Raw genomic sequence first — 26,104 nt, 5'->3', positions numbered from 1 at the left:
TTCCAGCTTCTAGGCCTGTCCTAGTCACCTTGGGCTGCTTTAACAAAATATAGATTGGGTGGCTTAAACAACACGTTTATTTTTAATAATTCTGGAGGGTAGGAGGTCAAGATCAAAGTGCCAGAATGGTTGGGTTCTGGCAAGAGCCCTCCCTGTTTTGGGTTGTGGATAGCAGCCTTCTCACGTTGTCCTCATATGGTAGACAGAGCTTTGGTGTCTCTTCGTATAAGGACACTAGTCCCATCACAAGGGCCCCACCTTCATGAAATAACCCAATCCTAATAACCGTCCAAAGGCTCCATCTCTCAATACCGTCACATCGGGGGATAGAACTTCAACAAATGAATTCTGAGGGCACACAAATGTTCTGTCCATAACAAGACCACTGGGATAGTCTTTCCAAAGATTGTTTAAAATAAATGAAATTATTTATGTTCTGAACATCAGTGGTCTAATGGCCTCATCTTACAAAGAGGCACAACTTGATTCCTGAGTGTGTAGCATCAGGTCAACTTCAACCTCCCCCAGGAGGAAATCACATATGGGCTCCTGGGCAACGAGCTAACGAGAGCAAATGCTGGAATGGCTGCTGAAACTTCAGGGCTCACATGGAAGCCCAGACGGACACTTGGTAGATATTTCCCTCCCCAGTAAAAACATAACCCAGTCACTTATTTCCTCATCAAAGATAAAGGACAAAGAGTAGTGAGACATGCCAGTGAAAACCACTTTGCTCCTATTTCTAGAAATATACCAATATTTTAAATTTTTTTAATTGCAAAGGAGTCTCTAGATGACAAAAACCTATTCACCTTACAAAGAGCCCTGGTCTAGAACATTTGTGTAAACCCAATACTCAGCTGGGAAAAGCAGGCCCTTGCTGCTCCCGACCCAGGATGCTGAGGACTGGAACTAAATATCACCACAGCAGGCAGGCCCCTTTATGCAGGCAGCTTCTGGCCACAGCCCTCCTGTGACTGTCATCAACTCCCAGCTTCCTCAGGGCAGCCACCACTCCCAGGCCTCTCCCCAACTCTCTGAGCTGCTTTAAGACACTCACACAGGCTGCGTTTCGTGGCTGAAGCATTTCCTCACTTTTACCATGCAGAGAAGCAGAACTGAAGGAAGTGTTCGCAGCCAGGCTCATGGGAAGCTGGGGTGTCTCAGAATCCCAGGAAGAGACAGGCAGGGTCACAGCCACTGCCAATGACTAAATCTAAATTCATTTGACAAGGAGTTATTGGGCTCATCAGGTTTACAAAACAGAGATACATTAATCTTTTATTTTATTATTATTTTTTACATTAATCTTTTAGAGACCATCTGCTGTGAATGTGACATCTGCGATGACTCTCTTGGAGCCCATGGCTAACTCAGAAAAAGCCCCTCGGTTCCTGGGAACTCTGTGCTCTTCAAGGGCAGCCCTAAAGTTAGACCCAGCAATTCTACTCTGGGAATTCATGTAAAGGAAACAAAAACACTAACTCAAAAAGATATATGCATCTCCATGTCCGGTGCAGCACTATTTATAATAAACAAGATATGGAAGCAACCTAGGTGTCTATCAACAGATGAGTGGATAAAGATGTGGTATATAGAGAGATATATACAATGGAATATTACTCAGCCATCAAAATGAATAAAATCTTGCTGTAACAACATGAGTCGACCTAGAGGGTATTATGATAAGTGAAATAAGTCAGACAGAGAAAGACAAAATACCTCATGCTTCTACTTATATGTGGAATCTGAAAAACAAAACAGAGATTCATAGAGATAGAGAACAAACTAATGCTTGCCAAAATGAAGGGTAGAGGTGGGAAGGGAAAAACCGGTGAAGAAAAATGAGAAGTACAAACTTCTAACTATAAAAAAATAAGTCAGGGGATGTCATATATAGCACAGGGAACGTAATCAATAGCATTGAAATAACTTTGTTCAGTGACAGATGGTTACCAGACTTATCGTAGTGATCACATTGTAAGGTACATAAATGTTGAACCACTCCATTGTACACCTAGGATGAATGTAACATTGTATTTAAATTCTACTTAAGTAAAGGAGCCAATTGGCCATGCATGTGATTATTTCCTTCTAGACTCTCCACTCAAAGTCAGCATGCTTATCATGTGGTCTTGATTACTGTCGCTTTATCATAAGTTTTGAGACTGGATAGTATAAATCCTTTGAAGAAAAAAAAAAGAATCTGAGTGCCATGCCAACCACTCAGCCCCTGGAGCCCCAGGGGAGAGAGGTCTCAGCCAGGATTGTCCTCTGATCTTCTCTGCACCCCTGTTGCACTCAGGATCCTACATAGCAGAGAGAAATGTAAACCTTCTCCACCTAAAAAAGCCAAAACCAGGCCCTGGCCGGTTTGCTCAGTGGTAGAGCATCGGCCTGGCGTGCAAAAGTACCGGGTTCGATTCCCGGCCAGGGCACACAGGAGAAGCGCCTATCTGCTTCTCCACCCCTCCCCCTCTCCTTCCTCTCTGTCTCTCTCTTCCCCTCCTGCAGCCGAGGCTCCATTGGAGCAAAGATGGCCCCGGCGCTGGGGATGGCTCCTTGGCCTCTGCCCCAGGCGCTAGAGTGGCTCTGGTCGCAACAGAGTGACCCCCCCGGAGGGGCAGAGCATCGCCCCCTGGTGGGCAGAGCGTCGCCCCCTGGTGGGCGTGCCGGGTGGATCCCGGTCGGGTGCATGAGGGAGTCTCTCTGACTGTCTCTCCCTGTTTCTAGCTTCAGAAAAATACCCCCCCCCCAAAAAAAAAGCCAAAACCAGTTTATTATGATCACCAGTGGCTTTTGCCATTTGAATCTGCAGTGGCTTCACGACCTCCTTCCCTGGGCATTTTTGGCAGGCTCTTCTATGGGGCTTGGACACTGGGAACAGGGGCTGACAGTAAGCCATAGCAGGTCACGTTATAAGGCTGAATTTCCAGACTTTCTACTTATGGATCATAATACTTGTTTGGGGCCTTGTTCTCAGATTGAACTGCCTAGGTATGAAAATATCTTGCATTCTCTGTCAGAATCTCTCCCTCTGTCTGTCTCAATATCTCTATCTACTACTTATCTATCTGTCTGTCTATCTATCTATCTCTCATCTATCATCCATCTATCTCTGCCATGTAGAGCCTCTAGAGAAGACTTCATGTTTGGTTCAATGGCTTACAAATAAAAACTTGAATTAATGTATTCCTAAGTGAGATAAAAGTATATACTGGTACTATGTTTGTTTTCTGGATATTTTTGTAAAAAAAGAAAAGCCAGGTGCTTATCCATGGTAGATGTTTTTATTTTTGAATTTTGCCAAAGGTTGAAGCTCTGAAGCTCCATGATTGCGGAGCAGACTTGGGAGTCATCAGTCCCCCTGAGTGCGCCAACTCCTCTGTCTCAGCAGATAGATAAAAAATTCCTTACATTTTATTTAATTGGGTTCATGTTTGTTTTTGTTTTTTTTTAAAAAAAGAGTATTCACATTGACTGCAAAAAGATGAAACCCGCATATGAGTATAGCATGAGGCAGTGTGCAATTCTCCCTGCTCTCTTCCCCGACAGGGCAGACACTGAGGTTGTCAGATGGCTGTTAAGAGACGGTGAGCCCCATCAGCCTGGACCCCCAGGTGCGGGAGATTGCACACGGTGCTGCAAGTTCTCTCCCAAGCTCCCAGGAGCTGAGTCTGGGCTCAGCCAGAGGGATTCATTACAGTCAAATCTCTCCATCTGCCATCAAAAAACTAAAATGGCCTCTAAAGAGAAGCAATTAAAACCATTAACAATCAGAATTAGCAAACAGAGGTGTACAGATGAGTGCCTACTCTTATTCTTACAAGAATTTTCAGTTCTAAAGCATAGTATTTTTTCCAATACTCTAACACATATGTAGGATGATGAATCAACCTAACGGCAAGAAACTTACTGTTCAGTGAAGTGTGAGGGACTTCAACTTTATGGTAAAGATGATGTAAAATAAAGGTGAAAACATCTATTACATCCTACTTTATTAGGATATACTTTAGAGAACAACGATTTAATTTTTAATTTGGACTTTTTAATGGTTTAATGATCTTTTTCCCATTGCTCTTACATAGTAACCCATACTGTCTAGCCAATCAGTAAGTGGAAAACCATAAATGCTGTGTCACCATGAGAGTTCAGTTCCAATTTCTCATCTCCATAAATCAACAAAATTGATGATATTCAAGAATTACATCACAGTGTGTATGTACACACAGACTTGTCTACACACACATCACATATAAAGAAACGCATCATTTACACCCCGGCATGCCACATTCAGGGCTCAGCACAGCTTTTTCCCAAAAGTAGCCAGTGGTCATTATCCAACAATGAGCCAAACAGGAAAGCTGAGCCTCGTGCCTGCACGGCCTTGCTGGGTGCGCACTGCGGGGCAGAGAGCCCAACTCAGAAACCAGCATGAAAGAAGTGGCCTTTGTGGATCCCAAAAAGAAAGCAAGAAATCACTTACATACAAATATACATCTATTTTAGGGCTGCATAACTATTCTAAATAAAACCTTCAAAAACGAGGTCAAAGATACCACATAACTCAAAGACCTTGGAAAGGTGCACAGCAGTATGAGATCCATTTTCTAGTTATTAGTTGCAGACATTCGGTCCTAAATGTATCAACGAGGTCTCAGACAGAGACATGACAGTCCTACCACCTAGTCCCTAGCAGCAGAAATAAAACCACAGTACCAGCTGTAACATATGGCGCAAGTAACTAGTTTCTATCCAACAGTCAATTCACTCAGAGCCGTGTAAACCGACAGAAAACACTGAGATTGTATGTAATCATCAAATAGCGCCCATCTTAAGCATACTGGTTCTTGCTATGTGTGATAAAGACGCAGAAAGACACCCAGTGCACCGGCTGAGACAAGCTGTGGGCCTGCATCCCACCGGGCGGTGCGCAGCCTACCTGAGATGAGTGAAACAGTGTCTTTCTCCCATGAGACGACGGTGATGTACGCCTCCACCGAGGAGGGGATAATGCACTTGAAGACCGCAACATTGCCTCTCATGGTTTTCTGGTCCTCCACACGGACTGTATAGGGCTCCCGTAAAACTGGAAGACAGGAGGAGGAGGACCCTCGGTGACACATGCAGACAACCTTATTCTGAGAGGAGCTCATTTGAATACATGCATTATAGCTTCTATATATACAAATTGCATCAGAGAGTTACTGGAAACAATTTTAAGCAACCTACATTTTATGTTTTAAAACTTTCATTTCATTCACAATAAGCTACCTCATACACTGCAGGGCAAGAGTATGCCAAAACAGAGTTCACCTACCCACTCCATGTAGCTGTATGGGGCAAGTTAGCTTTATTAGAAAAGTTATGATGATAAAAAACAAAAACAAAAAAACCCTGCCCTCCATATCCTGAGGACCAAGAAAAAAAAAATTCAGTCTAGGAAGAAAAAGAATTTAAAAATTCAAGAAAAGCAACCTCTCCTAGAAATCTTTGAAAACTATATGACAGTTTTAATAACTCTTCAAGAGTGACATTTTTGTGACAGTTGCAAAGCAGTTTGGGAAACAGTGATCCTGCTTCCCATCACCAATTAGGGAGCCTGTCCAAACCCCCAACAATAGGAGTGCCCCAGAAATGTGCAGAGGGGACCCCCATGATGGGCTAGTGGATGGGTAGTGCTGGGGTTCATGGCCCGCCCTGTAATCCAACTGCCTGAGTTCAAATCCAAGCCCTAGTACTTACACAGTGGGCAGGCTGTCTCTCTTGCCATCTATAGAATAGGGGTTTTGATGAAAATATCTACCACATAGGGCAATTGTAATGACTCAGGTATCGTGGATAAAGCGCTCACAACAGGCTGGGATGAAGCTACGCGAGTCCACACCACCTCTGCTGAGGGGAAGGCCTCTACCTCGGGACAAGGAGACATGCATGTGTCCCATCCAACTTAAACCTCATTCCAGCTCCTCAAATCAGGGTGCAGGCTCCCTTGTCCTGGGCTTTATTGTCCCTTAGTTTGAAAATATCTACCACAAGGGTGTTGGGACAAGACCCTCAAGGTCTGGATTTTACAAATCTTGGACTTCCTAAGATCTCCACAGAGATAACTTACTCTCGTGTAATCAGCCCTTTTAAAATTTTAGTTATTCATTGGAAAATATGTGTCAAGAAACCTGGCATGGTATTAATTTTAAAAAATAACATGTCAACAAAGATAGGAGTGGTTTCAAAAGGTAAATGTCTTCCTGGGGAGAGGTAACAATTCCACCCTGTTCTCCGTTTCCCTTTTCCTCCTCTTTTCTTCTTTGTTTGGATTATTATTATTTTTTAATGACTCCAATGTTTCCACCTTGTTGGCATGTTAGCTATTAACTCTCTGTTTAGTTACTTCAGTGGTTGCTTTAGGTTTTATGGTCTATACGTGTAACTTCTCATTTATATTCAGGTGATGCTCTGCAAGTTCCCATAGAATGAGAGTACTCTAAAGTATTGTACTTCTGTGTCTTCACTACTGTTGTCATCCATTTCTTTTGTACATATGTTACAATCCCCACAAGACACTGTTGTTACTTTGTTTAAACCATCAATTGTCTTTTAAAGGATTTTAAATAACATAGAAGGTGATTTATTCATCTGTGTAGTTACTTTTTTCCATTCTTCTTCTTTCCTTGGAGTAGATGCCATCAATGTCATTTTTATTCTAATGGTAGGACACGTTTTTTCCCCAAAATTGATTTCTAATAGTGCAAGTCAGCTGCTGCTGAGTTCTTTCAGTTTCTGTGTGTCCAAGAAGCCTGCGCTTCACTTTGATGTTTGACGGATGCCCTGCGTGCTGGTGTCTCGGTTCCCAGGCGGCTCTCCTTTCAGCGCGGTTCCCTCACACCCACTCTGACGGACACCGGCGTCGTCCTTGCCTTTGCCCATTTGTGGGTCATGTGCCCTTTTTCTCTACCTGTTTTTAAAATTTTTTATTTATCACTGGTGCTGAGCAATCTCCATATGATGTGCCTTGCTGTATTTTATATTTTTCCATAAAGTTTGTGCTTGAGTTTTTTGGGCTCCTTGAATCTGTGGGTTTATAGTTTTCATCAAATTTGGAACATTTTTTGGCCTGTATTTTTAACATTTTTTTAATCATCCATTCCTTTGGGGACTCCATTTAAATATTAAATGAGTTGAAGTATTTTTTAATTTTTGTGGCGAATAAACTTTTTAAAAATGTTTTAGGTTTATAGAAATCATTACAGAAAATACAGGGAGTCCCCATACTCCCTCACCACTCCATGTGGTTTCTCATTGTGAGTATCTGAATTAGTGTGATACATTTTTTATTATTAACAAGCCAATATTTATATATTCTTATCAACTAACGTCCATAGTGTACACTAAGGTCTACTTTGTTAGTTTGAAAATTACTAAGAGGACACATCAAGGTGAGGGAACTCTTGCTAAAGGTGGGACCTTGAGACATTTAGGAAGATCTAACACACAGGAGGATGGCCCCTGAGTTAGCGCTCATTCTAGTCCAAGCTCATGACAGCCATCACTGGGCACCAGACGTCCCTCAGCTGCCCTTCTGCATGGCAACCCATTCTGGACCAGTATCTACCTAAAAGGGGGGAAACCAGGTTTCAAGCCACTGATAAACATTATTACAACCATAATGTTCTCCTAAGAAGAAGTAAAATTAAATGAGAAAAGGAATTTCATTGGGGCAACGTGACTGTCTCTTTTGCAAGTCTGCACAGACACAGCAGTTGTGTGGACACTGGGCTCACACCCTGTCGGGCATCATGAGTCAGGAAGATGGGCACACAAGCAGCACTAATGTGCACTATGTGCAAGGTAGTGGAGATGCCAGACAAGACGATGGGATTTCCACCCTCTGAAACTTCCACTGCCTGCTAAAGCAATCAAGCCTACGACAAATTCGGAAAACAGCACTTAAAACAGGAGTAAGCATTTAGTTCTTTTACCTGACAGGAAACTTGAGGCAGAAATAGCAGATTAGCACATAACAAGTATAGCTGTTTGAAGTTCTAGGTTTTGCTATAAGTGGTACTTTGTAATCTATAAATATGTTTTTTTATAATGACACATTAAAAAAAATCTTCAGCCTGCCAGGTAAAAGGCATTCACTAACTTCCCTTGTCATCAGGTTTAGAGGTCCCTACACAAATTTCATTTACTTGATTTTAATTACTTGGTGTATTGTTTTTTTCACAATTCTTGATTAAAGCCAATCTTTTTTCTTCCTTAAGTGCATTTTTTTTTCACCAGTCCTGGAATTCATGAGCATGTCACAGAGATCAAAATACAGTTGGGAAAGTGACAACTCTGGCAGAATGAGTCAGTCTGATGTTTGACTACTTACATCAAAGGGATCGCATGCAGGCTTTTGGAAACGTTTCCTATTCTGCTCATGTTGTGATGTCTTCAAGGAACACCTCCTCACCTGCCACAGAAATGATAGCAAAGCTCCCCCGGCTACCCAGTGCACAAGACAACAATCAAAGTCACGTTCTCTTTGCCCTGCCATTACATGAAGTCAGTATACCAGTATTTGAAAAGCTAGGCTTTTAAAAAAAATAATAATAATATAAAAATTAAAACACTGCTTGCTAACTGGAGTCTGTTTTTGTTTTCCAGGGGTTTGTTAAATCTTTAGAATGACACAGTATGTCCCAGATGTGTAACTCTTGATGTCCATGAACCAGAGGCTGTATTTCTGAGTTGACTTGTAGTGATAACAATTTTAAATATATATACATTATGATGTTAAAAGCAACAAAAAACCAATTCAAGGTTTATCCATGGACAACGTTTCAGCAACATGTGACACCATCAAAAATGTTAATGGTGCCTTTTTCATTTCACAAGGGATGTAAAAGTATTAGACTGTGTCTGCTTCACTTACAACACACGTTGCTGCTATGGTTTTATTCCAGCTCAATCCTTTTTCTTCTGTCCCTCTGACTCCTCCCTGCCCCTTTCACTACCCACCTCTAGGACAGAGTGTGGGGAGGAAAGGGGAACAGAAAACAAACACATGGGGTTTCAGACACTGACTGAGTTAGAGTATCAATTAATCAAAATGCAGTAAATCCGTGGCACAGTTAGACCATACCAACTCATGACTATTCCAAGTTTTAGATCCAGCACTGTAAGGCACTGTGGCATCTAGTCAAAAGATGCTCTGACACCTCAAAGAAGCCATCATCAGTCTCACATTGAATTGATGATAGAGTTTCCATTGGTTCTCAGTTGATGGTGTTTTTTGTTTCTTTCTTTCTCTTTTTCTTGCTTGAATTTTTCACAACATCCTCAGCAAATATCACACTGCCTGGTGCAGAGGCCAACTTTCCACTGTAAACTTTGACTCAACTTTCCTCCTTTGCCCATATCTGACTCCCCATTAGGAAGTGAGTTCCATGAGGGCAGACACCATTTCTTTCTTCCCCATCTATTCTGACTCTGGCAAAGTGTCAGAACCATCCAGAAGCTCAAAACAATATTTTCTGAGTGAATACATTCAAATTGACCCAAGCATTGCATTGAAAACTTAGTGTTCATTTCACAGAAGAATGTTCCCCAATATTCCAGTATTGGGTGAGTTGCAGAAGCAGAGTTTTAAGGGATTGCAAAAGCATTGAACATTTTTTTTTGGCATGTTGTTGTTCAAATGGCAAAAATATGGAATGAAAACAGAAATATGTCAGGAAGAAAATGGTGAAAGGTTATTATTTACAGGCATTTGTATATTTGTTTCCCCAAGGATGAGAACCAGTAATTTCAAATATTTTTATTGACAATGGTCAGGTACACTGAAATACAGTCAAGAGATACTCTCAAAACAGCTACTGGCACTGTCAGAAGGAACTGATGGCTGGGTTTCCATTGCTGCCCACCTGATGGCATTTTAATGTTCGTCACGGCCCCGCACCCAAGCAGCAAGAAGAAACAAAGTCTGAGAAACTCGACTCACCAGCCTTGATGTGGACATCCTGACTTCTAATTTTCCCTGAAGGATTTTCAGCTGTGCAATAATAAGTGTTATCATGGATTAAGGTACTAAAGCTTGAAGGAGGGAAGGGGAAAATTTGGAGAGTGCCGTTGGGGTGGACGTGGCGGATCCCAGGGACATCGTAGATCTCTTCGCCCGTCGCTAGGTACCATCTGAGAGACACAGGAGGGATGCCTGCAGCAGGGCAGGGCACCAGGGTCCCCGTGGTGCTCGCGAACACTACCTCTTGCACAGATGCATTGACAAAGTAGAGGCTGGAGTGAAGGTCCTCACTGAAAACTACAAGAAGAAAACACAAGAATCAGTTAGTGAAGCACTCCTTCTGAACTTGACTTTCAATCAGCCTGGCCTTAGGAAGTTATTTTGAGAAATAATCACAGGATTCCACTAAAACTCAACTACTCAACATTTCCCAACCTACTTTAGACAGAGTCTGGCACTGGAAATTAAGTTAGAATCCTCATTTCATATTTTGTACACAGATGTCATCTAAGTTTTTCAGAATCTTAAGCTCCCTGCCTTGTTCTGTCCTCTCCACACTGACCATTATCAGAATTTATATTACGTATTTTGTATTCATCGTTTTAGCTGCCTCCCACCAGAACACATGCCCTATGAGTGTAATTTGCTTACACTATTACCTTGCATGCAGTGACTGCTCAGCAAAGAGAAGCTTGGATGAATGAATGACCAGATCCAGTTGTTAGGATCAAATTGCTCTAGTGGATAGGTACATTGAGAGCTAATTTTGAATGAAATTAGTTACAATTTTTTTTGGTAAAATTGAAGATCATATGTAAAGCACTTTAAAAAGCAAAATAGTATCCAATCAACTATGCATTTTTTAAATTGAAAGTATAAAGCAATAATAAAGAGAATTTTGACATAAAAAAGCATCCTTTAATTCCATTAGACTAAGACAGTTTGTCTCAATTTTTATATTTTCTCTTCTGGTTCATCTGCCTTCATGCCTTATCTATATATATAATTATACTATGTTAGAATGTGCATACATAAAAAAGGCAATTGTTATAGACTGCTTCATTCTCTTGACATTATTTCGTACATATAATTTCATCTTTCTATACAGACTTCACAAGTAAATGTTAATGGATACACATTTTATATAATATTATTTATGCAACACATTTTATATAAAATGATTTATGCAATAAATTCAGGGCATAGTTTAGACTTTACCAACTCATCACTAGTTCCAAGTTTTAGATCCAGCAAGGTTAGGTGCTGTGGCAGCCAGTCAAGAGACGCTTTGACATCTCAAAGATGGTTACTTAATTGCTTTTTGTTTCAATTACTACAAATAAAATGTCTGTAAATCTCTTCACACACATTTGGATTTTTAATTCATTTATTGAGAACCTATATAGTACTCAGTAACAAATAGTTATGGAGTATAAAGGAAACTCAACATTGAGAACCCCCAAATTAAACAAAATATTATAAATGCCACAAAGACCTACTTCTCAGATATCTGTGCTTACACATGACTTTTTAAGAACAAATGTACACCCCAGTTACACCTTCACAGGAAACAAAAGAAACCCCAGACTTGGAATTAGCCTCACTGGGCAGAGATGAGGAAAACATTTACTGAGCACCAATGTTGTACCAGGACAATGCTATGGGACTGAAGGTGTTATTTTATTTTTATTTATTTATTTATTTATTTATTTATTTATTTATTTATTTATTTATGTTTTTGTATTTTTCTGAAGCTGGAAACGGGGAGAGACAGTCAGACAGACTCCCACATGTGCCTGACCGGGATCCACCCGGCACGCCCACCAGGGGCGACGCTCTGCCCACCAGTGGGCGATGCTCTGCCCCTCCGGCGCGTTGCTCTGTTGCGACCAGAGCCACTCTAGCGCCTGGGGCAGAGGCCAAGGAGCCATCCCCAGCGCCCGGGCCATCTTTGCTCCAATGGAGCCTCGGCTGCAGGAGGGGAAGAGAGAGCCAGAGAGGAAGGAGAGGGGGAGGGGTGGAGAAGCAGATGGGCGCTTCCCCTGTGTGCCCTAGCCGGGAATCGAACCCGGGACTTCTGCACACCAGGCCGACGCTCTACCACTGAGCCAACTGGCCAGGGCCTGGAGGTGTTATTTTATTTACTCTTGTGAACAACAGTTCTGCCAGGTGATTGGAGGCTCCTCTTTGGGGAAGATAATTTGTAGATTCAGAGGGGTTGTCACTTGACCAAGGATTCAGGGCTAATAGGTTGAAGAACTGGATTCAGCTTTCTGATTATTTTATTTCATGATATAGCTGCCTTTATTCTACAAAGCCACATCTCAAGGAAGCTGTGTTCATGAGCTTTAGTATCCTCCAATATTGTACTTGAACTTTCATCTACTGTCTCTTAGTCTCTCTCACTGCAGAGACCATGAGTTTGGCCCCAGGAGCCAGTGCTGACAAGCTCTAAGCTAGGAAAGCGAAGTGAATACCATTTGTCAAAAGACAGTGGAGAAAAATGTACTTTATGAAAGCAGTAGATTTACTCAAAGAGAAAACAGGGGTGTTCCTCAAGTAATAACTGTTTGATAGTTTTCTCTTCCAACCATAACTCCAGTCTTTAGCAATACTCTGTAAATAAGAATATAAAATTACCACTAACTAAGAATTAGTTCAGATCGCAAGCATAGTTGTGAGTTTTTATTTGAGCTTTCTAGGAAACTGACATCATCCCAAACATAGTGTTAGGAACAAGGTAACAGTCACTCTTCAGAGCTAATTAATTCTTCTAGATTCCTTTTTTCCCCTCCTCACATTACTCTTCAGTCAACTGGATATGGATAATTTAAATGAAATAAAATTTAGACTTATTTGAATTTATTCTTTTGTATTATAAAAGGAGCCTTGTTCAGAATAGCAAGTCTGAGAATGTGAATGTGTACAAGGCAGATTTCCAAGTTAAATTGTACAGTTTCCTATTGTAACCATATATCAAGAGCCAGCTTGTGAAATTATTTAAATGAATGTGAGAAAAATGCTAACTAAATGTTTGATCCTCGTAGTTAAAATGATAAGTGACCTCAGAAGGATTACTGGATTACTGTCACTTCTCCTTACATTTTTTTAAAGGTATTTTACATTAGTCTTTCTGTTTCACACCATTGAGTTTAATAATGTAACATAGACTCATTCTCTAAGATACACATCATATGGCCACAGACATAAAAAACTATATTCCAACAGCTTTTGTTTGTTCCATCTAAGGGACCATCCATCTGCTTCAATAATAGCATTTCATATTATAAAGAGCCGTGTGCACTTTAAATACAGTAACATTTGCTCCCTCCAGGAAGTGCACAGGCAATCTTAATGTGGATTATATGTGTGTGAAAGTTCCCTGAAAATAACTGCAGTTTAATAACAGAAAGCTAAGGAAAACACTTGGCATAACCTTGCTGTGTGGCTCAGATCTAACATCCTGGGGATGGACCCTGAGGGCACTGAAGGGAGGGCTGGCGGGGGAGGGTTGTTACTCTATTTGCAGATTTCTCCATATTTTATCTCATTACAGCAGATGGTATAGCCAAGGCTCCAGTGACAACAGGAAGAAGAATGTTATGCTAAAAGGAAAAACAAGTCAATAGTACTTTTTAAAAAAAATTTCAATATGGTGAAAAGAAGAGATGAGGTAGAAATGTCACAGGAAGCAATGACACAATTACTCATTGCTGAGCATTTGCTGTGTTCCAAGCCTTGTGCAAGGTCCTGGTGATGCAAATCAGCATGAGTCATGGTACTGCTCTCCTGGAACTTCTGGTCTGGAGGGGGCTATGGCCGGGAAAAGATCGGTGATAATTCTTTGGCTGTGTGTTGTGACAGAATTACACACAACATGTTACAGGAGCCTAAGTAATAAAGAAACTAATCCAACCTGGGGAAGATGAGGGAAGCTTTCCAGGGGAAAGAAGGGCAGTAGATTCTAGGCAGGGGGCATTATAATGTTAGGACACTGACTTGTCACAGGAAGGAAGGAAATGAGAAGATCCTAGATCACAGGAACAGCAGGGCAGAACTAACAGGGATGTGTGCTTTAGGAGTGGGGGCTGGAGGTTCTTTCTATGCACCTACTTATTCTGTGCATAATTACTCAGTGCCTACTAATGACCTGGCATTGTGCCAAGGGCTGGGGACCCACTCACAACCAAGGCTTAAAGGATGACTTACAGGAGCTTACATTCAGATGCTCAACGGAAAGTCTAGATCAAAAGGTATCAAATCTCGTGCTGAAAAGTAGGTGCTTAATTCTGCAGGCAGTGGAAAGTGCCATGCCTAGGTATGCAACTAAGAGAAATAAGTATTATATGTGTTTCCGCACAAAAACTGGTAGACAAATGTTTCAGGTAGCATTATTTATAATTGCCAAATGTGTGAACTTATCAAGGGTCCATCAAATACAAAATGGATAAACACAATTTGGTATAGCCACACAATGGAATTTTACTCAGCAGAAGAGACATGAAACATTGATAATACTGTGGACATGAATGACCCTTGATAACCTTTTGCTAAGCCAAAAGCCAGTCTCTCTCTCTCTCTCTCTCTCTCTCTCTCTCTCTCTCACACACACACACACACACACATACACACACACGTACATTCTCTATGGTTATAGACATATAAAATGTCCAGAATAGGAAACTCTATGGAGACAGAAAGTAGGTGCACAGCTTACTTCCTGGCTGGAGGAGAGTGTGAGTAGGGAAGAGAGGGATAACTAAAGAATGCAAAGATTCCTTTTGAGATGATTAAAATGGTCTGACACTGACTGTGGCGAAGGTTGTACATATCTGTGAATTTACTGAAAACCACTGCAGTGTACAAATGAGTGAATTTTATTGTACTAAAATTATATCTCGATAAAGTTGTTTAAAAAATAGGGAGTCAATGAAGGCCTTGACACAGAACATACAATATCTCAAATTCTTGTTTTACAAAGTAAACGCAGGCATACGAGGAGTGAAGCAAGAGCCGGAAGTCAAACGAGGCTGCAGGGGTAGCCCCACCTTCCCTGGGCACTGAGGTGAGAAGAGAGGAGGAAGTCTAATGGATCCCACCAGAGCTTGTCGTCAGGGCTAGAGAAGTGATGGGGATAAGGACTCAGAAAAAGCCACTATAGGCCCTGGCCAGTTGGCTCAGTGGTAGAGCGTCGGCCTGGCGTGCGGAAGTCCCAGGTTCGATTCCCGGCCAGGGCACACAGGAGAGGTGCCCATCTGCTTCTCTACCCCCCCCCTCTCCTTCCTCTCTGTCTCTCTCTTCCCCTCCCGCAGCTGAGGCTCCATTGGAGCAAAGATGGCCTGGGCGCTGGGGATGGCTCTATGTCCTTTGCCTCAGGCGCTAAAGTGGCTCTGGTCGCAACAGAGCAACGCCCCAGATGGGCAGAGCATCGCCCCCTGGTGGGCGTGCTGGGTGGATCCCGGTCAGGTGCATGCGGGAGTCTGTCTGACTGCCTCCCCGTTTCCAGCTTCAGGAAAAAAAGAAAAAGAAAAAAAGAAAAAGCCACTATAATCCTAAGTGAATAGCTTGTCTACCTGATTGCAATTACACTGTGAATAAAAACATAGAACATATAAGGCAGAGTTGGTTGGGCAGAGAAAACAACAGTGTCAATTTCACTAAGGTTAAGGGGGCACTGTTCTTGGGCCATCCACTAGCAAATAGGGAATAGGGGTCAGAGACCCCAGAGAGATACTGAACAGCAAGGGAAGCTGAAGCCCATCACTGGGGGAGACACCAAGGAGAGGGTGAAGAACAAGGAGACACAGTCCTAAGATGGAGCCTCGGAGACAGTTACTATATACAAGTTGAGAAAAGGATTTTTGACTAAGGATTGCACCCCAAAAACATACTGAACTCTTGCAGTCAATAAGAAATAAAGATAACCTAATAAAAATGGGCAAAAAGTCTAATATATGTATTCAATAAGCACATAAAAACTTCTCAATATCACTGTCATTAGGGAGAGGCAGATTAAAAGCACAAGGAGTTACTACTACACAACTGTTTCAATAACTCAGATGGAAAAGACAGAATATGTTGAGTGTCTCAAGGATATAGGGCAACAGGCATCTCATAAATTTCAAGTGGAAATGAAAATTGATAAAAATCATTGAGGAAAACTATTCATCGGTAGCTACAAAGTCTGAATATATGCATACCCTATGATTCCACAATTCAACTCCTAGATATATATCCAACACAAATGCAGACATACGCTCACAGAAAAATATATATTGTATTATTCATAGCAGCACTATTTGTAAGAGTTCCAAAGTAAAAACCACTCAAATATCCATCAGTAATAAAATAAAAAAATATACTGTGATATATTTGTACACTGAATCACTACGTAACAATAAAAATAAATAATCTATGCAATCATATTATGAATCTCATGACCATAATGTTGAAGAAAATCAAAGAAACACAAGAATATATAGTGTATTATTTCATGTAAGCCAAGCATACAAATAGGAATAACTGTCTATGATGTTAAGAGCCAGGATAATGGTTACCCACAGTGGCAGGGGGGCTGAGAAAATGGAAAGGACATGAGGGGTATCCAGATTACAGCTGTGTTCATTTTCTCGATCAGGGCTGGGTACACTGATGTGTTCAGCTGATGAAATTTTATTGAGCTGTAGACTCTACACACCTTATGTATATATTCTATACTTCAATTTAAAAAGTAAATATTTTAGAGAAATGGAAAAGAAAGAACCAGCATAAAGATAAAGAAGAAATTATGAGGTCAGTAGCCCAAATCCTAAAGAGAAGGATGCCTTAAAACAAAAGGACAACATTTGGGGACATCACCTGGGGGTTTTCAAAAGTGTCAGTTACTTCAGAGAGATCAGCAAACCTGAGAACTAAAACGGATCCTTAGATTTGCAAATTGGATATACTCCTTTTGAAGGGAAATGCCATTTAAAATCAGATACTTTTATTTATTTTATAGGAATATGTAAGTGGATATGCTTAGCAAAATACACTGTTTTTGTAAAGGTTTTTCAAAATGAAAAGAAATACAGTATAACTTAACCTTAGGTAAATATTAACTAGAAAGCATAACCCTTACCTGATTCTAATACTCCAAAATATTTATATATTTTCTTTATATTTGAATAAATGCTTTGAAATTTAGTGTCATCTTGATCAGACAATCTGAAAGCAGGCAAATGTATGGTTTAATCATTACTGGGAAAGCATTCCAAACTTTTATAAAATATTTCCAAAACAGGTTAAAAAAAGATAACAATTGTGCATTTAACTCTGATATATTTCAGTAATTCTATTTCCTACCTTTGAAGCAGTGAGTGAAGCAATGTCTTTCTGAATAAAAATCAGATGAAATTTCACAATGACATAGAACTTAAAAATATGAAAATCTATCCCTAATAAAACAATAAAGGAACTAGATTTATCCTCCTGCATGTAAACATCCTCTCAATATAGAACAGTGAGCCATGAAAGAAGAGAACAAAGGAGGTGGTTCCTTGCTAGTGCCCAGCTTACTTCCTAGAGAGAGTTCCCAAATCATTTGAAAAGGAGGAAACCTAAATAGACTTGGTGGGATTTCTCCATAGAGTAGACAAAATGAGAGGCTTTGGGAAGCCAAGGTTGCTGGATCTGCAGAGGACAGAGAAGGAAGCTGCACAGAGAAGGAAGCTGCACAGAGAGGGAGCCCCAGAGAGTGGAAGAAGGAACTCTTTGATGAGTCTTCAACTGTTTACTGATTTTGCACATGTGTCAGAAAACTCCTGAATAAGAGACACCATAAAGTGGCAAGTAAAGTCACTGAAGTTCTCAGGGGGAGAGCGAGTTCATGCCCCAGACAGACTGGAAAGAACTTACAAGGTATCAGATGGAGTGCTCAAAAGGGTATCAATCATCACACTGGTGGAGACCAAAGTAGTCAACACAAGTGACAGGGATCCCAGAAGGGACACCAGAGGAAATTAAGTTGATTCCAAGTAACCTAACTGCACAACAAATAAAATCCAATACGAAGTAATGAAAAACAACAAAATCCAATAATCAATAATCAAACATTTATGACACCTGACATCCAATAAAATATTGGACACAAGCTGGAAAATACGTGCTATTAGCAGCAGTAAATTCTTTCAGTAGAAATGCAGGCTACTGAAATATTACAATATTAGATTTATACACATTTACATTCACATTAAATATAAGTGGTAGAACTAATAGGCAGAAATACCTGTTATAAATTTTTTCCCAACTTATTCAAAACAGTAGGGGAAATCAAGGGCATATGGATGAGAAAAATAAAGAATACAAAATTGCTGATAATTGAGATTAAAAATAAATGAAATTTACTACTGAGTGACGTCACGGAAATGGCGCCGTGAGCAGCGCGTCCGACAGATCTCCCCTAAATCACAACAAATTTATCAACTAGAAACAGAAAAATTTATCCTCGGAGCATTCCGGAGTTCCACACAAACTGAAAGCGAAAGGACTGTTATCACTTGAATCTGAGAGACGAGGGTGTGGAGGAAGCTATCACAGCGACGTTCATTCAAGCCGCGAGGGAGTGCACCTGTGGTGATACGGTTGCAGAGCGAGTACCGCCCACACTCCGGAGCGCGAGCAGCCACCGGTGTGCCCGGTCCGGTTGCAGAGCGAGCACCGCCCACACTTGGGAGCAGCGAGCAGCCACCAGGGTGCCCGGTCCGGTTGCAGAGCGAGTACCGCCCACACTCCGGAGCGCGAGCAGCCGCCGGCGCGCGCCGGTCTGGTTGCAGAGCGAGCACCGCTAACGTTCCCAGCGGCCCGCGCACTGCGAGTGAGAGTCGCCAGCCACCAGTGCCCGGAGCACCCCATTCGCGCGCGTGCCCTGGGCATTCCACACGCCCAGAGCGCCCTACTACCCGCACACCCAGGTTGCCCCATTATCCTGCGCCTGGTGCAATCCAGCCGCCAGCGGCAGGGCGAGCGGGAGAGGCACCAGGGTGGTCTTCTACTTGGGAGATTCTCTCTGTGGGTGGGGCACCTCACCCAGCCATTCAAGCTAACACTCAAGTGTTGGGGGAGGGGCGCACGCAGGCAGCCTAAAATACCTTCGGGAGCACAGCTGTGACCCAATCACTGAAATTAGCTTAACCCATGAAATCTGCGCACCCTCGGTTCTAATTGATAAGATCTCTCTCAGTTCAGCGACCCAAGACAAGAGGCATGACATTTTTTAGTGCCTCTCGCTAAAGGGGCAGGGGCAACTTCTGATTGATAGAGCCTCCATATTCAGGGATAAACGCTAACAAGAGGGACTTGGCAGATAATAAGATCTATACTACACTAGTCGCAAGCAGAGACTAGTGCCTCTTCTTCCCAGCCAAAACAGGCTACAAAGTGTGGAAAGCCTGGGTTGAGTGGTCCAACTGAATGCTAGGCGCTGAACAGTCACCTTGACAACAATTGACTCCCACCCCCGCCTGATTACACTGGAGGCCCTGACTGCCAGAGCCTTTCCCAAAGCCTTGCACTGAGTGGGGATAGAGTGGGGATTTCCCAGCTCTTTGAGCCTCTTACTCCCCAGGCAGAAGCAGTTGCAGCCTTATAGCTGGATCACCAGGCTGCTAATTCAGGAAGCGGGGACTAGGAGAGAGAATCCAGGAAAGCAAACTCTCTCATCGTTGGACCCTGCAAACGCCAACAAGCCTTGACTACCAGCAAGACTAAAGCCAATTATATGACATTGCCATAGAATCCCATCAACTGAAAATCCCTACCTAAGTGAGACACAGGGGCAGAGCCTGGGGTACAGAGTCACCGACCAGGAAGAGGGAGAGACAAGAAAAAGGAAGAAGTTAACCTCTCAAAATCAAGAAAAATCCACAGACTTTACAACTTGTTCCACTAATTTTTTTTTTGTTGTTGTTTGTTTCTTCTATCTTATTGCCTTTATTTCCTCCACCTCGGTCCTTCTATTCTCTGCCCATCTTATGCTTCCCTTTTCTTGAACTACACTACCCATAACTGTTACATTTTATTTCTCTTCTTCATCCTCACCCTCCTTTAAGGTTATACTCCAAAACACTTAACTCTCACTCTCTCCTCTTTTGTTTTTTTTTTTTTTGATTTGCTTTATTTTGTTTTTTTCTCTTCCTTTTTTATTTCTTCCTTCGTTTTTCTCTTTTTCTTATGTTTTCCTTTCTATTCGTTTTTTCTTTTCTCGTTTTACTTTCCTCCCATTTAATCCTAAATCACGAACAAATTAGTTAATTTGGGACTCAAGGCTTTTTTGGCTTTATTTTTCTTTTTTGCTTTTGTTTTTGTTTTTTTCTTGTTTGTTTATTTTTGTGGCATTTTGGGTCCTCCCAACCCAAGGTCTCCATTGTATTTAGTCTTTGCTCCACTTAATACAACAGATTTTTACTTATTATTTTTATTTTTTTCTTCTTTATTATTCTTTTTTTGGTCCTTTTTTCTGGTTCCCTCTTATCCCTCTCATTATATCTCTTAGTTGACCATCACTTACAAGCAAATCATCTTATGCTTGTCTAAAATTTTCTTCCCTTTTTTTTTTTTTTTTTTTTTTGCATTTAGTAGGTCCCTACTCCCTTTTTTTGCCCCTTGAACTCTTCACCCCAAATCAGGCCCTCCATTATAAGCACGATATTTCCCTGAGGAGGGGAGAGGAGGGAAAGAGAAGAAAGAAAAAAAGGGGGAAATAATAAATTATTACTGTTTTTTTTTTGTGGGGTGTTTTACCTTTTTTTTTTTTTACTTTTTGCTCTTTATTAATTCTAATTAGTGCTATCAACAAGACCACCCTCAGATGCCAATAAGAAAGAGGAAATCGAATATTATGGATACAAAAGAAAGAGAGGTAACACAAATAGATGTGGAAAAATCTATGGAGAAAAGACTTAACATATTGGAAGCCTTGGAGCTAAATGACAGAGAATTTAAAATAGAAATCTTAAAAATATTCAGAGATATACAAGAAAACACAGAAAGGCAATATAGGGAGATCAGAAAACAACTCAATGAACACAAAGAATATATTACCAAGAAAATTGAAACTATTAAAAGAAATCAAACAGAAATGAAAAACTCAATTCACGAGCTGAAAAACGAGGTAACAAGCTTAGCTAACAGAACAGCCCAGATTGAGGATAGGATTAGTGAAATAGAAGACAAGCAACTTGAGGCACAACAGAGAGAAGAAGAAAGAGACTCAAAAATAATAAAGAACGAGAAAGCCCTACAGGAATTGTCTGACTCCATCAGAAAGAATAACATAAGAATAATAGGTATATCAGAGGGAGAAGAGAAAGAAAATGGAATGGAGAATATACTCAAACAAATAATAGACGAGAACTTCCCAAGCCTGTGGAAAGAACTAAAGCCTCAAATTCAAGAAGCAAACAGAACACCGAGTTTTCTTAACCCCAACAAACCCACTCCAAGGCACATCATAATGAAGATGACACAAACCAATGACAAAGAAAAAATTCTCAAGGCAGCCAGAAAAAAGAAGAGTACAACATATAAAGGAAGGCCTATTAGATTATCATCAGACTTCTCAGCAGAAACTCTACAAGCTAGAAGAGAGTGGACCCCAATATTTAAAGCCCTGAAAGAGAGGAACTTTCAGCCAAGAATACTATACCCATCAAAGCTATCCTTCAAGTATGAAGGAGATATAAAAACATTCACAAATACAGAAAAGATGAGAGAATTTATCAACAGAAAGCCCCCACTCCAGGAACTACTAAAGGGGGTTTTCCAACCAGATTTAAAGAACAAAAGGAAACAACACCACAAGTAACAGCTCCACCAAGAACACAATAAAACCAAACTTAAACTGTGACAACAAGGGAAAAAAAGGGGGGAGAGGATGGAGATTAACAGTAGCAAAGGACGATGAAGTGCAGAAATACTTATAAGATAGGGTACTACAATGAATATGGTAGGTACCCTTTTCATTACTTAATGGTAACCACCCTTGAAAAAACCACCACAAAAACACTTGACTTAAAAAAGGTAGCAACAGAGGAAAGAAGTATGAAACACAAACAAACAAAAACAAATGATAGAAAAACAAAAGAGAAGAATCAAACTAGATACAAAACTAACAGAAAGCAATTTATAAAATGGCAGTAGGGAACCCACAAGTGTCAATAATTACACTAAATGTAAATGGATTAAACTTACCAATAAAAAGACACAGAGTAGCAGAATGGATTAAAAAAGAAAATCCAACTATATGCTGCCTACAAGAAACACATCTAAGCAACAAGGATAAAAACAAATTCAAAGTGAAAGGCTGGAAAACAATACTCCAAGCAAACAACACCCAAAAAAAAGCAGGCGTAACAATACTCATATCTAATAAGGCTGACTACAAGACAGAAAAAGTACTCAGAGACAAAAATGGTCATTTCAGAATATTAAGGGAATACTGAATCAAGAAGATATAACAATTCTTAATATATATGCACCAAACCAAGGAGCACCAAAATATATAAGACAGCTACTTATTGACCTTAAAACAAAAACTGACAAAAATACAATCATACTTGGAGACCTCAATACACCGCTGAGGCTCTAGATCGGTCATCCAAACAGAGAATCAATAAAGATATAGTGGCCTTAAATGAAATACTGGAACACCTGGATATGATAGACATCTACAGGACACTTCATCCCAAAGCGACAGAGTATACATTTTTCTCTAGTGTACATGGAACATTCTCAAGAATTGACCATATGTTGGGCCACAAAGACAATATCGGCAAATTTAGAAAAATTGAAATTGTACCAAGCATATTCTCTGATCATAAAGCCTTGAAACTAGAATTCAACTGCAAAAAAGAGGGGGAAAAACCCACAAAAATGTGGAAACTAAACAACATACTTCTAAAAAATGAATGGGTCAAAGAAGAAATAAGCGCAGAGATCAAAAGATATATACAGACAAATGAAAATGAAAATATGACATATCAGAATCTCTGGGATGCAGCAAAAGCAGTAATAAGAGGAAAGTTCATATCACTTCAGGCCTATATGAACAAACAAGAGAGAGCCGAAGTAAACCACTTAACTTCACACCTTAAGGAACTAGAAAAAGAAGAACAAAGACAACCCAAAACCAGCCGAAGAAAGGAGATAATAAAAATCAGAGCAGAAATAAATGAAATAGAGAACAGAAAAACTATAGAAAAAATCAATAAAACAAGGAGCTGGTTCTTTGAAAAGATCAACAAAATTGACAAACCTTTGGCAAGACTCACCAAGGAAAAAAGGCACAGGACTCAAATAAATAAAATCCAAAATGAAAGAGGAGAGATCACCACAGACATCATAGATATACAAATAATTATTGTAGAATACTATGAAAAATTATATGCCACCAAATACAACAATCTAGAAGAAATGGATAAATTCCTAGAACAATACAACCTTCCTAGACTGAGTCATGAAGAAGCAGAAAGCCTAAACAGACCAATCAGCAGGGAGGAAATAGAAAAAACTATTAAAAACCTCCCCAAAAATAAAAGTCCAGGCCCAGACGGTTATACTAGTGAATTCTATCAAACATTCAAAGAAGACTTGGTTCCTATTCTACTCAAAGTCTTCCAAAAAATTGAAGAAGAAGCAATACTTCCAAACACATTTTATGAGGCCAACATAACCCTCATACCAAAACCTGGCAAGGATGGCACAAAGAAAGAAAACTACAGACCAATATCTCTAATGAATACAGATGCTAAAATACTAAACAAAATACTGGCAAACCGAATACAACAACATATTAAAAAAATAATACATCATGATCAAGTGGGATTCATCCCAGAATCTCAAGGATGGTTCAACATACGCAAAACGGTTAACGTAATACACCATATCAACAAAACAAAGAACAAAAACCACATGATCTTATCAATAGATGCAGAAAAGGCTTTTGATAAAATACAACACAATTTTATGTTTAAGACTCTCAACAAAATGGGTATAGAAGGAAAATATCTCAACATGATAAAGGCCATATATGATAAACCATCAGCCAACATCATATTAAACAGCATAAAACTGAGGACTTTCTACCTTAAATCAGGAACAAGACAGGGTTGTCTACTCTCTCCACTCTTATTTATCGTGGTGCTAGAAGTTCTGGCCAGAGCAATCAAACAAGACAAAGAAATAAAAGGCATCCATATCGGAAAAGAAGAAGTAAATGTATCACTTTTTGCTGATGATATGATCCTATACATCAAAAACCCGAAGGACTCTACAAAAAGATTATTAGAAACAATAAACCAATACTGTAAGGTCGCAGGATACAAAATTAACATACAAAAGTCCATAGCCTTTCTATATGCCAACAATGAAATATTAGAAAACAAACTCAAAAAAATAATCCCCTTCACGATTGCAACAAAAAAAATAAAATACCTAGGAATAAACATAACAAAGAATGTAAAGGACCTATATAATGAAAATTACAAAGCATTGTTAAGGGAAATCGAAAAAGATACAATGAGATGGAAAAATATTCCTTGTTCTTGGATAGGAAGAATAAATATAATCAAAATGGCCATATTACCCAAAGCAATATACAAATTTAATGCAATTCCCATCAAAATCCTTATGAGATTTTTTAAAGAAATAGAACAAAAAATCATCAGATTTATATGGAACTATAAAAAACCCCGAATAGCCAAAACAATCCTAAGGAAAAAGAATGAAGCTGGGGGCATTACAATACCTGACTTTAAACTATATTATAGGGCCACGATAATCAAAACTGTATGGTATTGGCAGAAAAATAGACATTCAGACCAATGGAACAGAATAGAAAGCCCAGAAATAAAACCACATATATATGGTCAAATAATCTTTGATAAAGGGGCCAACAACACAAAATGGAGAAAAGAAAGCCTCTTCAACAAATGGTGTTGGGAAAACTGGAAAGCCACATGCAAAAGAATGAAACTCGACTACAGCCTGTCCCCGTGTACTAAAATTAATTCAAAATGGATCAAAGACCTAAATATAAGATCTGAAACAATAAAGTACATAGAAGAAGACATAGGTACTAAACTCATGGACCTGGGTTTTAAAGAACATTTTATGAACTTGACTCCAATGGCAAGAGAAGTGAAGGCAAAGATAAATGAATGGGACTACATCAGAATTAAAAGTTTTTGCTCAGCAAGAGAAACTGCTATAAAAATAAACAGACAGCCAACTAAATGGGAAATGATATTTTCAAACAAGAGCTCAGATAAGGGCCTAATATCCAAAATTTACAAAGAACTCATAAAACTCAACAACAAACAAACAAACAATCCCATAAAAAAATGGGAAGAGGACATGAACAGACACTTCTCCCAGGAAGAGATTCAAATGGCCAACAGATATATGAAAAGATGTTCAGCTTCATTAGTTATTAGAGAAATGCAAATCAAAACTACAATGAGATACCACCTCACCCCTGTTAGATTAGCTATTATCAACAAGATGGGTAATAGCAAATGTTGGAGAGGCTGTGGAGAAAAAGGAACCCTCATTCACTGTTGGTGGGAATGTAAAGTAGTACAACCATTATGGAGGAAAGTATGGTGGTTCCTCAAAAAACTGCAAATAGAACTACCTTATGACCCAGCAATCCCTCTACTGGGTATATACCCCAAAACCTCAGAATCATTGATACGTAAAGACACATGTAGCCCCATGTTCATTGCAGCACTGTTCACAGTGGCCAAGACATGGAAACAACCAAAAAACCCTTCAATAGAAGACTGGATAAAGAAGATGTGGCACATATACACTATGGAATACTACTCAGCCATAAGAAATGATGACATCAGATCATTTACAGCAAAATGGTGGGATCTTGATAACATTATAAGGAGTGAAATAAGTAAATCAGAAAAAAACAAGAACTACATGATTCCATACATTGGTGGAACATAAAAACGAGACTAAGAGACATGGACAAGAGAGTGGTGGTTACCAGGGGTGGGGGGGAGGGAGGACATGGGAGGGAGAGAGGGAAAGAGTTAGGGGGAGGGGGAG

The 26,104-nt window shown here is 40.1% G+C and overlaps 1 protein-coding gene across 1 annotated transcript in view; it reads right to left on the bottom strand.

The window, feature by feature from the left end:
- Positions 1–26,104, bottom strand: part of DSCAM (DS cell adhesion molecule) — a 691,848-nt gene that overhangs the window by 506,390 nt on the left and 159,354 nt on the right. Inside the window, exons 2-3 of the mRNA XM_066259344.1 lie at positions 9,989–10,306; positions 4,943–5,089 (exon numbers count right to left, since the gene is read on the bottom strand). Of these exons, the coding sequence (XP_066115441.1) occupies positions 4,943–5,089; positions 9,989–10,306 (465 nt within the window). The remainder of the gene's footprint in view (positions 1–4,942; positions 5,090–9,988; positions 10,307–26,104) is intronic.

Source organism: Saccopteryx bilineata, chromosome 2, assembly GCF_036850765.1.
Source record: "Saccopteryx bilineata isolate mSacBil1 chromosome 2, mSacBil1_pri_phased_curated, whole genome shotgun sequence".
In the NCBI taxonomy this organism is placed as follows: Eukaryota; Metazoa; Chordata; class Mammalia; order Chiroptera; family Emballonuridae; genus Saccopteryx; species Saccopteryx bilineata.
Note: the sequence above shows the minus strand (reverse complement) of the source record. Positions and strands in the feature narration are given on the sequence as shown.